Below are 15,709 nucleotides of genomic sequence, written 5' to 3'. Positions count from 1 at the left end.
AATTATATTTACAGTACAACACAGAAACAACTGAAACAAAGATCTAAAAGCAGTTTAGCAGCAAACTTTTTGAAAACTAATATTTATGTAATTCTCAAAACTTTTGGCCACGACTGTAGGTCAGCTGGCACTAGGTGACGGTCACTGTTGTCTGCCAATTCTAAAATGAGCAGGGCCAAGGCTTCCACTTCCTCGAGCCCAGGAAGATGCAGATGGCTCTGGGTCATCAGCACATCCTGCAGAGCAGGACTGTCCTCCTCCTCCACCTGTTCTGATTGAGTGAGGATGACATGTTTGTCACTGACAGTGTCCATAGGATCCTCCTCTGACTCTGCACCCATGTCCACACCCTCATCTGCCAGCTTGTCCTCACTTTGTTCAGCCATCTCCTCTTCTTCACGGGACTGCTCTTCCTCAACTGCAAATATGTAGTGTACTAATCACCAGTGTGTCTAGGCAGTTACAACAACTAATAGTAGACTAATTAATACAACATGGCAATGCTGCAGTTCATTTGTTTCATATTATGTAAAATAAAAATGAACTATATCATACATACTTGTCATGGATAGAATATGCATGATATTTATAGGCATTTGACTGCTTAGTATGTATATTGTTATAATGCAAGATTGTGTACCTTGCTGGGCATAGTAATCCTTTGCAGTGAAGCTGGTTGACTGGCACATGGCATACTCTACTCCAAGGAGCTCCTCCTCGTCTGGGTCCTTGTATACAGCAGGGTAGGGCATTGGAGCGGCAAAGTTGGGCTCGAGGACATGCTCTTTACCGAAGAGCACCTCAGCCTGCTGATTCAGGTGCTGAATCTGCCACGGGTCCATACACCACGTCTGCCTGCCATGACCACCAGCAACCCTGAGTGATTCCATGCAGCTGTTCCACTGCACAGCAAATGCAATCAGATACACCTGAAAGACATGACCATTCATGCATTATTGTACATCAGAAACTAATTTTGATTACAAAGTGGACATTTCCCAGCAGCATGACATACAATTTGTCTTTTGTCCGCAATAGGCTATTTTGTGTGTGTGCATCTCATACACCCAGTTGATGCTGTGTGAACAGCATAGAGCTCACACACGCACAGGAAGAGATATAATAGAGATAACATATGCCTATGAACAATGATGTGTAATCAATATTTTTTTTTTAAATATTAAAGCTGTTTATACTTACTTGGAATGGCATAACTCCACATCTCTGTGAGGGAATGGCCTTGTACAGGTGTGAGTGCAAGCCCTCCAAGGAGTTACTGCCTCGCCGACACCTGTACTTGTTCAAGCGGACACCATTCAGCATCACCACCTTCACTGACACATACAGCCGTATGCCGGGGGGGTCCTATAAAACATACATTGCTTATTTATTATGGTGTCTGTGAGTTTGAGTTTGTATGATTTTACAATGATTAGTTCAAAAATGTTTACCCACCTGCATACAACAAAGATGCTTGCTTGGAGTTGCCCAGTGAGAATCCACTGCCTGTGCTGATTTGAACAGGTGGATTCCATCAATGTCAAGGCCTGCAGGTCCACTGAACTCTGTAATGATGGACTCAGTTGCTGAAGCTGTCTCCTGTAACAATCATTCACATTTATTTTATACAGGTATATTGCTTAAAATGTGAAATTATTTCAATAATTGGATGTATTTCCAAAATGAAATAAAGTAGTGTGACAACTTAGTTAATTTTAGTGAAGTATGTTTTGAGCTCGTTACATAAAGATTATACATGGATTAATATTACACTTAACCTCAACTCCACGGGTGATCCGTCTGACATAGGACCTGATCTGGTGAGGTTTGAGGAAGGCTATCATGTCCTCGTCTGAAAGACTGGCATACAACTCCTGGTTGCCCTTCCTGACTGCCTGGATTAGGAGCATCATATCGTCCTTGTAGTATGCCAGCACTGCACCTGCAAGGGCACTCATGATCACCCCATACTTGGCATGGCTCTGTTTGATGACAACAGCATCCCAGCGGTGCAGCCAGTGTCGGATGTCCAGTCTGACCACAGTGCCCTTCTGCACCCAGTCCCCGAACAGATTCTCCAGGAAGGACGAACCACTGTTATTGAAACAATATAAATTCAGCATGTGTTCTTTGTGTTTTTTAACATTAAATGAATGACAAATTTTATCAGGGTATATGCATGTGTTATTACCTACCGACAACAGTTGTTATCTGCATATATGACAGTTGGTGCAGGAGCCCTAGCTGGTTCAAAGTGGGCCATCAGACCTTTGGCCATACGTCTCTAGCACCCCTCAGACTCAGCTGCCACCACCACTGGGGTCAAGAACTGGCCCCACTCGTTCAGCACACTGGTGACATACTGCATGGTGCCCTGGCCATCACCATACTGTATATCTTCTTAAGGACCTGGAAAACACAAAGCAGAACATTCATTTGATAGTTTCTGTCAATAACCTGTCTGTCCAATATAATTTATATGAATTACAGTGCAAGTACATTTTGTATCCATCACATTTGAACGCTGAACAGTAAGGCCAAAGTCCCTTATTCAAAACAATAAGCTGGCTCAAGTCACTTTAAAGTGACTAAATAAATATTAAGTCTGCTTAACTTCATGAATTGATACATGCCTTTTTTGTACCATCAATACAGAGGATGTCTCCAGTCACACTGAGGATTGAGGCTCTGTACACAGGCATCTTCTCCATCTCCATGATCATGTGTGCACGCCTCAGCACACGGGCACAAGGAAGGGGAGTCAGGGGCAGAGGAGGGGTGTAAGTACCAGCAGCTTTGACAAAGGACAGGATGCTCTTCTGAGACGATGCAGATCCAGCTGTGTGGGCTTCGTACAGGAGAGTCTGGTACAGGTCATGATGCTCCACATACCACTCATCATGTCCCTGCTGCAGCAGTCTCTGGACTTTGTTCATGGACACACTGTTGACCCTGTCATTCAGAAGAGTAACCATGCCTTTGTCAATGGCACGCTTCCCACATAGAATGGCAGGAAACATGCTTTTGATGGCAGGGGCCAAGTTCATCAGAATCTTGGGATTGTGTGCCAGCCAAATGTACTGCTGAACATGATGACTGTCCTCATCTTCATTGTCTGCGTCACTATGTGTCTTACTGCCCGCCTCATCTTTTCACAATGTGAACACTTCAGCTTCTCCATCAACAGGGTGTAATTGTACTTCATCCCACACACTTGCCTGGCATAACTACCAAAGCCTTTCTTCTCAAGGTATTCACCTGGTGGTGCAGGGCAGTTGGAGCTAGGGCAGTGGATCTTGGCTTGCATCACACCAACTGGGCACCAGAAGAAGACAGGGGTTGTGAAAAAGGCCATCATGTTGGGCAGTCCTCCCTTGACAGAAGTAGGAATTGGGGGTGGGTGGAACTCCATCTTCTCCTTTAAAAGCCTTCTCTCCACAATCTCTCCTTTGGCATTCTTGTACTTGAAAGGCCTCTCAAACAGACCATACATCTCATCACATTTCAGCCACTTGATGTTAGGAGGAGCTATACCATTGGCTTGTGTAGATGGAGGTGGATGCTCCCAGTATTTCTGCCAGCCCTCCAGCAAGATGTTACCGGTTTCTGAGGCAGAGGTGTCTACAGGGGAAGAAGGTCTTCCCTGAGATGTGCTGAGGCTCAGGGAAAAATCCTGACTCACAGCCAGTATGAGCTCTCCCCAGGTGGTCAGCTGTGTGGAGACCACTACCTCAGACTCTTCAAGGACAGTCTCTGTAGAAAGAATCAGACAAAATGTATTGAGCACATTGCTTAAGATGTGAATATAATGACAAGCATAAGCATAATCAAAATAAACAAAGTTTGTTTCTATTTTCCATGTTATCAGATCTTATTTTAGAGAACACAAAGGATATTTGATACAAACATTTTAGTACAGAGCTGCTACAAAAAATATAGGCAATAGTTTAAAAAAATATTGTAATATAATAAAAAAATCCAACATATCACATCTACAAATTAAACAGATTTTTTTATGTGTTATCTAAATGCCAACAAAGCATTTAGACATTAAATCTGTTACACTGAAAAAGGGCAGCTAGCTTGATAATATCACTCACCCTGCTGAAAATTAAAGTGAAATACTAAACCTACTGTCATCATTATCAGTGCCATAAAATGTGTGTATTTAGTCAGATGTTTGAAATACATCAGTAAGAAAATGTTATATGAATTTTAAAATAGAGTTATGGCGTGTTAAATGTTAATTACCAGCAGCTGCCGACAATTCAGCATCACTGGCATAGTCAGGATCCTGCTGGAACTTAGAAAGGGTAGATTCAGCCTTCTTTCCTTTGTCTTTCCTTGACTCCTGTTCATGCAGAAAATAAAGAAATTGTAGAAAAACACATACAAAGTTGTACTGTACCACATAAACACAAGTACTTACACTGTTACCACTTCCTATGTCTAAAGCACAAGCTTTTGTGCAGAGTAAACATTGATGATTTTACTATTGAATGTGCATTACATGTGCCTAACTGATTTACACATGCACTACATTTTTTAAATATAATTTAATCTCAGTTAAAGGGTCAAAGTTACCTCCAAGCGTTTGTCAAGATGAAAGGTGACAGGCGGGATCTCTCTGGCATATCCAACGGACGAATGCGTTCGAAAATGCGCTTGGGCATTAGCATCTTGAACGGAAGTCTGTGAAGAGCTCGGTTCAAGGCACGCAAATCCAAGGATAGGCCGTAACCCACCTGTTTTCTTGGGTACTATGAAGTAGGGGCTGTAAAAGCCGGACTTCATGTCGGCTGGAGGGACCGGCCCTATCGCACCCTTTGCCAGCAGGGTCGCGACTTCCGCACGCATGACAAGAGCATCCTTGCCCACCATCGTTGCGTGAACACCCCAAAACCTGGGGGGACGCTGGGCAAACTGAATCGCGTAGCCGAGCCAGATCATTTGGATGAGCCAGCGGTACGGCCTGGGGAGCTCTAGCCAGGCTCCCAGAAACCGATCCAGCGGAGTCAAGGGAACTACAGACGTACCCACAGTTGGGCAGCGAGGCGGAACAGACAGCCCCCGCGTGGGAGGCATAGCGTCCCTTAGTGGGGGTGGAGTGAGAGCACTTGTCTGATTCCGAGTGGCAAAGAGGGCATGAGAAGGCAATCTGTTCTCGAGCCGGCTCTGCGTGGAAACTGGCAAGGGGAGAGGGGAACGAGAGTGGCGAGGAAACACGTCGTCCGAGCCTCTTGGTACCCGGAGGTAGAGGAAACAGCTCTTTTAATGAAGGAAAAGGAAACGAGAACAAAGGATTCTCCCCCGGCCATCCCGGGGGGAAGGAGTGGTCCTGCTACCATCTCCTGATGAGCTTACATCCCCAACACCGGTGCGCTGCCCTTCTGCTGCCATCTCCTCGCTGTGGCCGGGGTGAAGGCTGCTGCTGTGGCCGAGTGGGAGTGGAGGAGACCACGGGGGGGCGCCCTCGACGACGAGCAGGCTGAGGTGGCTGCACCTGTGGCAGTGTGGAAGCAGCAGCGGGCCGCCTGGGCAGGATGTTTTTGATGGCCTCAGACTGCTTCTGGGCGGCAGAGAACTGCTGGGCAAAATTCTCCACCGCGTCGCTGAAGAGGCCAGCCTGGGAGACCGGGGAGTTGAGGAGCTGAGTCCGCTCAGACTCCCTCATGTCTGCCAGGTTTAGCCTTAGGTAGCGCTTCTGGACCACCAAAGTGGGCATCACCTGACCCAAGGAGCACGCAGTAACCTTCGTCGCCCGGAGAGTGAGGTCGGTAGCAGTGCCCCCCAAAACCCCTGGGTCAGAACTGCCCCCATGCAGCTCTTTGAGCACCATGGCCTGGTAGACCTGAAGGGTGGCCATGGCGTGCAGGCCAGAAGCGGCCTGACCCGCAGCTCTGTAAGCCTTGCCCACAAGCGTGGATGAGAACTTACAGGCCTTGGAGGGAAGCTTGGAACCACCACGCCATGCGGAGGTGCTCTGAGGACATGGTTTCGGGCAGTTAAAGGTAGTTAATGAACTGGTCACTTCCTGGTGCACTTCCGGGAAGAAAGGAACCAGCGGGGGGTGCTGGTGATCAGCACGAGCAGCCCCCAGGAACCAATCATCCAGCCAAGAGCGCTCGGGACAGTGTGGAGGATTCCACTCAAGCCCGATGCTCTCAGCTGCCCGGGAAAGCACGGCCGTCAATTCGGGATCGGACTTGGGCAACGCTAGCACTCCCGAGGGAGGCAACGCAGCTGAATCCTCATCTCCCGAGGACTCAAGCCCGCCTTGTGATGCGGCGATCGACATTAGGGCTTCCTCCTGAGCCCCGAATGAGATGTCAGGAGCCTGAGAGGGTCCAGCAAACTCATCTGGAAACTCAACCGGCTGTGGCGTTTGTGAGGGGGGTGTGGCCCGAGGAGGCTGGCTCGTCGGGGAAGCCCACATGGTAACCCTCAGATCACCCTGACCACCAGCCGAAGTAGCCCTCTTACGAGAAGAGGAGCTAGAACGGGGTGTGGCAGAGGGGCCTCTATACCTTTTAAGGTAATCGAGTCTCGATCTTAATGCCAAGATGGTCATGTCCCCGCAATGAGAACATGAGTCATCCACGAACGCAGTCTCAGCGTGCTGAAAGCCCAAACACGTGACACAGCGATCGTGGCCGCCATGAGGCGCCATATATCGACCGCACCCAGAAACACATGTGCGGAATGACATCTTTAAAAAGATGCAAACTCAACCCGTTTCTCTTTTAGAAATAGATCTTTCAGTGGTGCTGAACCGCTCAGGGGAACGCGGGAGCTGAATGCAGGAAGCCCAGACGAACAACTGAATCGCGCCGTCACACCAACACCAGCTGACTCGCTTGTAAACACTCCAGTGAAAGCAGCAAGCGATCTGCTTGGCTCCGAAGCGAAAGCTTGAATGCGAGTTGCTTGCGCTGCTCCTTATATGCCCACACAGCGGGGCGGAGCTCGCGATGCAAATCCCACAGACCAAGGTATATTTTGTACCATTGGCTCGTTTTGTTACCACTCGAAGGTGATTGGGCTCTCGGGCCAGACCCCCATTCGTCAGTCTCTTTCTGACGTAATGTTGAACGTGACCGACTGAAAGGGAACTTTGTTTCATCTGTTGTTGACTTGTATATTTATGTATTTATTATGATGCTTACTTTTATTCATTCCTTTACTCATTTATTCATGTTTCTTGTAATAAATAAAATATAAACATTTTATTACTTAACCCCTTAGCCGTCAAGTATCTTCGACGGCCCCAGATTATTATTCTTTCACTTTCACAGCACGTTAAACATCACTAACAATGAACAATCATAATAAAACAGTAAACAAAAATTTCATGTGTTCATGAGATAATATACAAAGAAAAAAGCACAGTGACAAGGTTAAATATGTCATGACTTCGGTCTGATCAGCAGGTTGTTGTGTTTTGACAGTTCACCATGTGCTCGTTGTCTTCGTGGTTCCCTCCCCATTGTTATCTTAATTACTACTTCAGCTGCCGTCACACCTGTGACTTGTTAATTCCTTAATTCTCCCTCTTTTTAAGTTCCCCTCGTGTGTAGTCTTGTGTCCGACCGTTGTGGTGTTAATGTGCTACACTTTGTGACCATCATCTAGTCTTGTCCTGCCGTGTTTTCTTAGGCTCCTGATGCAGTCTTGTGTTTTCAGTTTGTCTTCTCTTCTGCTTGTGCTCAGCCTCTTGTTTCACCAGACTTCTGTTCCCTAGTTCCTGCCCTGATATTACCAGAATATCCGGAACCCTCTACAAGGATCTCTCTGCTCTGACGTTGTGTCAGTACCGACGCTTGGACTCTGTGAGCTGCTCTCTCTACCCTGACGTTGCGTTGGCTCCGACGCTGGGACTGTGCACCGGTCTTCATTTTCTACTCTGCCTAGTGGAGGGGCTGTAGGCTCATGTTGACTGTTCTCCTCATCCTTCCTCTAATTTCCACCACGGCTGAGTGGAGTTTGAGATTTAAATAAATTTGAGTTGTACCTGCAAATTGAATCCGTGTGTTTCCCTGACAAAATATCTTTGAATAATTTATCATTATAAATTATTATTTGGGGAAGTCGTGGCCTAACGGTCAGAGTGTTGCAACCCAAGGGTTATGAGTTTGAGTCTCGGGCTGGCAGGAATTGTAGGTGGGGGGAGTGAATGTACAGCGCTCTCTCCACCTTCAATACCACGACTTAAGCAAGGCACCGAACCCCCAACTGCTCCCCGGGCACCGCAGCATAAATGGCTGCCCACTGCTCCGGGTGTGTTTTCACGGTGTGTGTGTGTGCACTTTGGATGGGTTAAAAGCAGAGCATAAATTCCAAGTATGGGTCACCATACGGTTAAAAGCAGAGCATAAATTCCAAGTATGGGTCACCATACTTGGCTGTATGTCACTTCACTTTCACTTTATACCTTTTTTAGAAGCCTAAGGGATGAAATGAGCATCAAATTCAACAAGAAAAAGAAGAAAACAAAGGAGATTCAAGCTACTTTTGCTTGTGGATGAAACATTTTGCACATAATATAATTAACAAAATATTCCAGAGATGACGGTTTTGGGTTTTCGTAATAAAAAATAAAAAAAAAGTAAAAATGCTTTAAGGCTAAAACTTGATCACATTAGTTGAGTTAAAAATATAAGAACTTAAATCAACCCAAAATGTATTGGCTATATTACAACCACAAAATAAAAAGGCAGCTGTTTCTTCAACAAGACCACAAAATGGGCAAGTTTCATCATTATCAAAATACTTACAAATAGATTAAACTGTCACTCGTATCTTTTAAGTTGTTGTGCTTGTTTTAATGTCGTAGGTCACATGATAACGTCAACATAGCGGATGATATCCAAATCACATTCATACTTGATGCATTTAGGCTGTAGAGTATGTAATCTTTTAGTGCTCGTTAAGTTAGTACTAATTGAAATTAAGTGCCTACTTAGAGAGTATGTGGTTTCGAACGCAGCCCGACAACATCTCGTTTTGACATCTCGCGTGGTTCTGTGTGATTTGGACAACTTCAAGTTATGCCCCCTGTTCAAGTTATGCCCCTCTCTTGCAGTCTGCAGCCAGACCCTTCTCGTTTGATCTCGTATGACCCAGAGCCATTAAATAACCTTGATTAGCTGGTTCAGGTGTGTTTAAATGGCTAGATCACCCAAAAATAAACATGTCATTAATTACTCACCCTCATGTCATTTCAAACCCGTAAGACCATCATTCAGCTTCAGAACACAAATGACGATATTTTTATGAAAATCTGAGAGCTTTCTGAGATTCATGGGCTGTAATGCAACTGAAATGTGTTCAGACCCAGAGTCGTAGTAAGGACATCAATAAAATAGTCCATGTGACATCAGTGGTTCAACCGCAATTTTATGAAGCTATGAGAATACTTTTTGTGTGTAAAGAAAACAAAAATAACGACTTTATTCAACAATTCTTCTCCACCAAATCACATCATCCGCCATTATGGAGAGTATCAAGAGGCATGAGCATTTCTTTCCTCTGCATGTAAACAAGGCTCAGCGCATGCGTGTTCTATGTCAGCAGCACTACACGCATGCTTATTTACATGCTGTTGATAATGGCAGAAGATGCGATTTGGAGACAAATTGTTGAATAAAGTTGCTATTTTTTTTTGCACTAAAACTATTCTTGTAGCTTTGTAAAATGATGGTTTCACCACTGATGTCACATGGACTGTTTTACATATGTCCTTACTACGTTTCTGGGTCTGGGAACATTCCAGTTGTGTTGCTCACCATGCAGGGCCAGAAGGCTCTCGGATTTCATCAAAAATATCTTAATTTGTGTTCTGAAGATGACCAAAGATCTTGCGGGTTTAGAACAACATGAAGGTTGAGCAGTTAATGATAGAATTTTAATTTTTGGGTGAACTATCCCTCTAATTTGGAATATTGCTAAACTCTGCAGGACAGGTCTGTGCTGATCTCGCCCAGTACTACTTTCCACTGTAATGTTTGTTGGAATTCCATCTTGACTGCTTGTCTGTATTTCCCATAAGGAAATAGATGAATGACTGACTTTTTTTTTTTTTTTTTTTTTGTAATTTTAGAAAAAAAATGAAAGGCTAAATTTCATTGTTAGCAGGGCCGTGACTCTTCACGCTTTACATGTTACCCTTGGGAGATATCATCAGGAAACATGGTGTTAGCTTTCACTGTTATGCTGATGATACTCAGCTCTATATTTCTTCGGAATGCATAGTTGATATAAAAAACTGGATGACGAGTAATTTCTTACTGCTAAATTCTGAAAAAGCAGAGGTGTTAATTATAGGACCTAAAATCTCTGCATGTAATAACCTAGAACGCTGTCTAAGACTTGATGGCTGCTCTGTCAATTCTTCGTCATCAGTTAGGAACCTAGGTGTGCTATTTGATAGCAATCTTTCCTTAGAAAGCCATGTTTCTGGAATTTGTAAAACAGCATTTTTCCATCTCAGAAATATATCTAAATTACGACATATGCTCTCAATGTCAAATGCAGAAATGTTAATCCATGCGTTTATGACCTCAAGGTTAGATTAATTTAATGCCTTATTGGGTGATTGTTCTGGACGCTTAATAAACAAACTCCAGTTAGTCCAAAATGCAGCAGCTAGAGTTCTTACTAGAACCAGGAAGTATGACCATATTAGCCCGGTTCTGTCACTGCACTGGCTACCTATTAAACATTGTATAGATTTTAAAATCTTCCTTATTACTTTTAAAGCCCTGAATGGTTTATCACTTCAGTAATTTAACGAGCTCTTGTTACATTATAGTCCTCCATGTCCACTGCATTCTCAAAACTCTGGCAATTTGATAATACCTAGAATATCAAAGTCAACTGCGGGCGGCAGATCCTTTTCCTATTTAGTGCCTAAACATTGTTCAGGAGGCAGACACACTCTTGCAGTTTAAATCTAGATTAAAGACCTATCTCTTTAACCTGGTTTACCCATAACACACTAATACGCTTCTAATATCCAAATCCATTAAAGCATTTTTAGGCTTCGTTAATTAGGTAAACCGGAACTGGGAACACTTCCCATAACACCCGATGTACCTGCTTCATTGTTAGAAGAATGGCATCTACGCTAATATTAGTGTGTTTCTCTCTTATTCCGAGGTCACCGTAGCCACCAAATCCAGTCTGTATCCAGATCAGATGGTCACTGCAGTCACCCGGATCCAGTACGTATCCAGCCCAGATGGTGGATCAGCAGTGAACTGCCTTTAACTGTCATTTTGCAGTATTGACACACTGTTTTCCTATTTAATGTTGTTCAGTTGCTTTGACACAATCTGTTTTGTTTAAAGCGCTATATAAATAAAGGTGACTTGACTTGATGTTCCCACGAGTTATTATGTTGTGGCCACGAAAAAACTAAATGAACCAAACATGTCACCTTACAGGCACCGTACTAGGCTGCTCGATGGGTTTTGACACACAGCAGCTGAGTATTTTACTCACGTTCGACATTGTGTAATTTAGCTCTCTCCTCTTCTAGTTTGGTTTTCAAAGTCTCAGACTCCGCTTTCAGTGTGTGGATGGTTTCACCGTTCGTTAGTCCCTGACAGGCCATCTTTAAGAAAACACAGATGGATGACGGTACAGCATGCTCTTTACATGAGCCGAAACTGATACAGCACGGTCTGCACAGCTGATGATGCTCTGATGTTTGCGCATCCATCACATGACACATCACCACCATCAGCATCACATTTATTTCTGGAGCTCACTACCTGAAGCCCAAAATCAAAATTATAAAGCACTTTACACATGTGTTCTGTGTAAGTGATGACACGAGGATAGACATGTGCCGGTATTCGGTAATGATATATCGCGGTAATGAATATGTACGATATTGTTATCGTGGGTACTTCTAAATACCGTGAATAATTATATATTACAAATTATTCAAAATTTGAAATGCATTTTAAGAATACTTTTCCTATCAACTGCTCAAAATGCACAACACCGCTGTATGCTGCTTGAAAGACACGTGTGCCGCTCTGATGTAAACAAGCATGCATGAGAAGCACATGGGGGAACACGTGAGAGACGTTGAATGAAAGCACATTCACTCTCTGACAGCAGGTGGCGCTAAACTGCAGAAAATGCAGCCCTTTCCTTGGAAACCCTATAAATAATGCAGCTGCTACTTTCAAAACATATTTAAATAATTTTAAATAGCCATTCAGGTTTGTGTATTTGCTATGGTACGGAAGAGGATTAGGGCCAAGCAATAATAAAAAAATAAAACCATCTCGAGATTAAAGTCATTATATTGCGAGATTAAACTCATTAAATTTCGAGAAAAATAGTCAATAGTCGAAATACAATCTTGAGAATAAACTCATTAAATATCGAGAATAAAGTCGTTGTGTTTCGAGATTAAAACTCGTTAAATTTCCAGAAAAAAAGTCGAAATACAATCTTGAGAATAAACTCATTAAATATCGAGAATAAAGTCGGTGTGTTTCGAGATTAAACTCGTTAAATTTCGAGAAAAAAAAGTCGTAATACAATCTTGAGAATAAAACTCATTAAATATTGAGAATAAACTCGTTGTGTTTCGAGAAAAAAACTCGTTAAATTTCGAGAAAAAAAGTCGAAATACAATCTTGAGAATAAACTTATTACATTACACGCCATTAATGGCAATGCCGTATGGTTTTAATTTATCATAGCTGTCCAAGTGCCAGAGTGCATTTGGGTGAAGCCAGGGATAACCTTTCATGTTGGACAAAAGCGAGTAGCCTACATCGCGCAAATTGGACTGATTTTTTTCTTCTAAAAAGACCTAGCCGCTTGCAAATTCTCTTTAAAGTTCGTGTGCTAATTATTATTGTGTCATAATTAGCTAAAGTTGATAGTATTTCTTTGTTACTGAAAGAAAGTCTAAAATATAGCTTGACTAAGTGATCCAACTCTGCCATGTCCTCTATAGGCTATGCAATGAACACTGATCTAATGCGTTATTCTCTACATTTCATTTCGACTTTTTTTCTCGAAACACAACGACTTTATTCTCGAAATTTAATGAGTTTATTCTCAAGATTGTCTTTCGACTTTTTTTCTCGAAATTCAACGAGTTTTTTTTCTCGAAACACAACGACTTTATTCTCGATATTTAATGAGTTTATTCTCAAGATTGTATTTCGACTTTTTTTCTCGAAATTTTAATGAGTTTAATCTCGCAATATAATGACTTTAATCTCGATATTTAATGAGTTTATTCTCAAGATTGTATTTCGACTTTTTTTCTCGAAATTTAATGAGTTTAATCTCGCAATATAATGACTTTAATCTCGAGATGGTTTTATTTTTTTATTAATGCTTGGCCCTAATCCTCTTCCGTACTATGGTGTTCATCACAGAGCCAAATACTTAAATATTTAGACTTAATAGGCTATTTATTTTCAAACTTTTTTTTTTTTTTTCATTTTAATCTGGACTACAACACGCCCTAGATATTGTTTGACAGTGTTTTGATTCTTGATTGTTCATTCACACTTTACATTAGGGCTTCATTAGTTAACATACACTGCCAATGAAAAATTCTTCTGAACATTCGTTAATCTTAGGTATTCCAATATTTAATAACACATTGTTAAAATCTAAAGTTGCAACTGTATTATTTAAAGGAGCATTGCGTAGGTTCTGAAATTTCTAACCGTTACTGACACCAGTGGCCGTTAGAGGAACTGCAGCCAGTCTCATGCTCGTTCTCAGTGCACACGTTTTTTTTTTTTTTTTTTAACTTACGAGGATTGTCCGTGGGTGTCTGAATTGTGCTGCCGGAGGCTGGTCGCTTCTTTCCATCCACAGAGTCCATCTGAAAACACTATTGCCGCTGCTTACTATAATGGCTGGCGTGCCGTACGGTTGTAAGCCCAAGTAGACGAGAACGCATTTTGCCAATTCGGGCCCGACTCCTCCACACACAATTGAGCCTACAGGCTGATAGAGGCAAACGTGGTGGACAGTCGAGGTCATTCTTTTTTTTACATCATGGTTGGCTCATACATGTACAAATGAAAACTCTATCTTAAAGATTTTTTTAAGTAAAAACCTCCACATAGCTCCTTTAATGAACAAACATGAACTAAGACTTGCATTTTTTAACAAAGATTAATAACTTCTGTAGCAAATGTAGCTATTGCTTATGGTTAATTTTAATGCATTAACCAAGGTTAACTAATGAGGTCTTATTGTAAAGTAATACCTCTTGGTCTTTATAGTTCTTTTGCACTTTAATTAGTGTAAAACTTTTAACTTTATATATTTTTCTGTATTGCTTTATTGTATTCAAATGTTGTTATAAGAAAAAAGTTATTTAACCTGTTATACTGTATTATGACCAACTAAATTTCAACACAGTGATAATACCGTATACCACCGGCATATCCCTACACGAAGATGTGGTTTGCAGTATCTGACACCTCTGAGACAAAACTCTGAGCAATTAAAACAAGACAAAAGTATCAGTGTTAGTCAGTGTAACAATTTAACAATATAAACTTCTTATAGATGAAATAAATAATACTGAAACAATAAAATATTTGCTTCGAGATTTACTTTAAAAAAAAAAAAAAAAACAGCAAGTTACTGTTAAAAATGAATTAACATCCACAAACCACCCATTAACAAATAATAATAATAATAATAATAATAATAATAATAATAATAATAAATCCCACATAAAATACATTAACAGAGCCATATTATCAAATGAATAGACAGAGAAAAAAACTGTCCAGGTGGATAAATCTCAAAAAAATAAATTTTAATGTTCAGATAAAATAAATCAAGATTATTAAGAGCATTTACATTCCATAAATGTGGTAAGAAAATTCTTTCAACAGCAGTAGGCTAATGCATATCGATGCAGTTACTTTCTTGAAACAAACAATGACTTTAAAGCCAGCCAAAACATTTGCAAAATGCATTTTTATAATTCAAATAGGCCTAAATTGGGGAAAATTATCATGTGTTTCTGTCCCAAATCATACTCTTCTTATTTTCATTTAAAATGTTGTTGTTGATTTTGGTATCACGTTTGGGACTTACTGTCTTGTGATGGCAGGATGTGTTTGTTTCTGTGTGTGGTATCAGGTGATATTTTAGTTATATATATACTTAGAAATATCCATGTAATGTTATCAGTTCAATTTTACACTAAATAAGTAATAAATAAGTAATTAAAACAATGATGGCTGATATGATGGACAGAAATCATGTCCTGAGAGATGAAAGCCTTAAAATATACATTGTGTTGTTGAACTGATCCTGAAGCAGCTAAAGTGTGGGATAACATACCAGCTCCACACACAGGGAGCAGTAGTTGATGGGCTCATTCTTCAGATAAATGTTCATCAGAGGTTTGTTCTGACTGCAGTTATCACACGGGCCAAACGTGATGGCCAAAAACGTCTGGTCGCACATCTTTGCATCTGGTTGAGGCTGGACCTGAACACATGAGGAGGGGAAAAAAAGTGTATTCACAATAACCAAAATCCACACACACTGACAGACCACACAGATCATGAATGTAGCACTATTTGAAAAAAGACATACTCTCTGATATGCCCTAACCAAATGTCTCGTTTCAACAGAAAATTCATAACCACCGGCAAGAAAAACTTGTCAAACCATTTCATGGGTTTTTAAATGT

General features: G+C 41.7%; 1 protein-coding gene across 1 annotated transcript; it reads right to left on the bottom strand.

Annotated features, from left to right (window-relative positions):
* Positions 1-1,350, bottom strand: LOC109067456. The gene is made up of 3 exons (XM_042743707.1): positions 1,201-1,350; positions 641-929; positions 1-418 (listed from the first exon to the last, which is right to left on the bottom strand). The coding sequence occupies exons 1-3, from the start codon at positions 1,321-1,323 to the stop codon at positions 84-86; spliced, it is 747 nt and encodes a 248-aa protein (XP_042599641.1). The 5' UTR covers positions 1,324-1,350; the 3' UTR covers positions 1-83.
* Positions 1,351-15,709: the final 14,359 nt, after the last annotated feature.

The sequence above is a fragment of the Cyprinus carpio genome, chromosome B18, assembly GCF_018340385.1.
Source record: "Cyprinus carpio isolate SPL01 chromosome B18, ASM1834038v1, whole genome shotgun sequence".
Lineage (NCBI taxonomy): Eukaryota > Metazoa > Chordata > Actinopteri > Cypriniformes > Cyprinidae > Cyprinus > Cyprinus carpio.
The sequence above is the reverse complement of the archived record's forward strand: the minus strand, read 5'-3'. Positions and strand labels throughout refer to the sequence as shown.

What these genes read in the sequence shown, in the direction of transcription:
- LOC109067456 (XM_042743707.1), bottom strand. Translation starts at nt 1,323, where the DNA reads ATGCTGAATGGTGTCCGCTTGAACAAGTACAGGTGTCGGCGAGGCAGT. An exon ending in GTGGAGTTATGCCATTCCAA is followed by an intron (nt 930 to 1,200) that starts GTAAGTATAAAC and finishes CATGTCTTTCAG; the next exon opens with GTGTATCTGATTGCATTTGC. An exon ending in GGATTACTATGCCCAGCAAG is followed by an intron (nt 419 to 640) that starts GTACACAATCTT and finishes ACATATTTGCAG; the next exon opens with TTGAGGAAGAGCAGTCCCGT.